General features: G+C 34.4%; 1 protein-coding gene across 1 annotated transcript in view; it reads right to left on the bottom strand.

Moving 5' to 3' along the window:
- r3hdm2 (R3H domain containing 2) overlaps positions 1–2500 on the bottom strand; it is a 79524-nt gene that overhangs the window by 29550 nt on the left and 47474 nt on the right. Inside the window, exons 10-11 of the mRNA XM_079883512.1 lie at positions 1593–1701; positions 1418–1513 (exon numbers count right to left, since the gene is read on the bottom strand). Of these exons, the coding sequence (XP_079739638.1) occupies positions 1418–1513; positions 1593–1701 (205 nt within the window). The remainder of the gene's footprint in view (positions 1–1417; positions 1514–1592; positions 1702–2500) is intronic.

Here is a 2500-nt window from a genome sequence, read left to right on the forward strand (position 1 = left end):
ACTTGGTACCATAACATTCCTAAAAAAAAAAAAAATTAAGTAAATATGTTAATATAAAAATATTATGTCAAAAAATTAATAATATAAAAAAATATATATTATAAAAATATATTACATTGAAAAAAAAATTAAGTAAATATGTTAATATAAAATATTATGTAAAAAAATAAATAATATAAAAAAAATTATATTATAAAAATATATTACATTGATTTTACTGAAAAAAAATTATAATAATTCACTCATATTCCGGGATGAGTGTGGCCCAATATACATTGATTAAAAGTATTGTAACAATTGTGGAAACAAATGGATCATAATTACTACATAAATATTAGTTAGTACCATAAAATTCCCTAAAAATACATAATATTAAAAAAATATATATTATAAAAATATATTACATTGATTTTACTGAAAAAAAATTATAATAATTCACTCATATTCCGGGAGGAGTGTGGCCCAATATACATTGATTAAAAGTATTGTAAAAATTGTGGAAACAAATGGATCATAATTACCGTATTTTCCGGACTATAAGTCGCACTTTTTTTCATAGTTTGGCTGGTCCTGCGACTTATATTCAGGTGCGACTTATATATCAAAATTAATTCAGACTGAGATGAACCAAGAGAAAACATTACCGTCTACAGCCGTGAGAGGGCGCTCTAGTTGGCGGAGTTGTTCAAAAGCGACACCAAGGATGAAGAAAATGATGTGGAATGAGATCGCGGGGGCTTGGTGAACTTGTTTATTGGTAACTTGCTTGTTGGGCTCGCTGGCTTATGTTAATTTAGCCTATTCAGCCTCCCAGGTATATGTTCTTAATGTTATCGTGTAGCTGAATAACTGTTAATGTGTTGCGTTAACATACCGGACACCTAACGTTATTCAGCCTGTTGTTCTGTGTAGTTGAATAACTTGCCTTTCCAGATTAAATGTCTGTTCTTGGTCTTGGATTTTGTGAAATAAATTTCTAAATAAATGCGACTTATAGTCCAGTGCGACTTGTATATGTTTTTTTCCTCTTCATGACGCATTTTTTGACTGATGCGACTTATACTCCGGAGCGACTTATAGTCCGGAAAATACGGTACATAAATCTTACTTGGTACCATAACATTCCTAAAAAAAAAAAAAAAAATTAAGTAAATATGTTAATATAAAAATATTATGTAAAAAAATAAATAATATAAAAAAATATATATTATAAAAATATATTACATTGAAAAAAAAAAATTAAGTAAATATGTTAATATAAAAATATAATGTAAAAAAATAAATAATATAAAAAATATATATATTGTAAAAATATATTACACTGATTTGACTGAAATTAAGGGAAGAGTATGAGTGTGACCCTGAAGTGAGTTCAGCACAGCACGTGTTCCTGAAACACGCTCGAGTTAGCGCTTACTTCTCGTGCAAAGATGCGATCCCTGACGCGCTGGTACTCTTCCTCTCGCTCCTCGATGGATTTACTGCGACGGCCGTCCTGAAGCGGCACACGGATCTGAGCGAAGGAGAGAACAGGGGATTCAGAAGCACCACAGACACACAACGACAGAGCAACACAAGAGCAGAACACAAACCTGATTATCATCCTTATCCATGCTAGCGTCGTCTCGCTTCAGGATGAACTTCTTCTGGAAGTCCATGGTGCGCTCGTCTTTAATGTGCTCGGAGAACCTCTGCTCAGGACTGAAACACACACAGATGTGGCGAGAAGACACGATCAGGGGCCGGTTGCATAAACCGATAAGACTAGTTAGAGTTAGACATCACATTTTTTCTTTAAAGGTGCAGTGTGTAATATATGTAAAGAAACCTCATTGCTTAACTGGCTACTCTCTGCTGTCTCAGACGACGACATCACTTCCTGTTGGCCATGTAACTTCTGTTTGGGTGCAATTCACAACCTCACCACTAGATGCCGCTAAAACTGCGCCTTTAAGACTGTTCATAGCTTTTATAAATCAGTTACATAAAAATGTAGATTAGCCTAATTTGATACGGAGGAGTAAGACTGGCTGATCGTGGGTCACACTAGAACTTTAGACACTGTCTTCACATAATAGCGATGTTTATGCAACCAGCCTCAGGGTTTGACATTAACACCGCCAAACGAGAGTAAAAATCAACTGTGGCGGGAAACGCAGTCAAATCACGAGCCAATTTGGCGTGTTATTTATTATGTTTACTCACTTTGCTGTGGAAGTTCGTGTAAGACAAATCAGCGCAGATTTAGCGCAAATACTCGTGAGTCCTCATGATATATTAAATACAGCGTATTGCACAGAATCTGCTCATATCTGGCTCACTCAAACACACACGTCACTACGCAACGTATAACAGCGTGCTTGTTCATTTGCATTGAAACAATAGCGAAGATTAAAAAGCATTTGGTGAACAGAAAAGACATTATTTTCCAACATTCTACATTTTTTGATGTTCTTTGTACTGTATTGATCCGTCCACCTAAAACACATTTATGATGAAG

This window comes from Squalius cephalus (assembly GCF_949319135.1).
Source record: "Squalius cephalus genome assembly, chromosome: 10".
NCBI lineage: Eukaryota > Metazoa > Chordata > Actinopteri > Cypriniformes > Leuciscidae > Squalius > Squalius cephalus.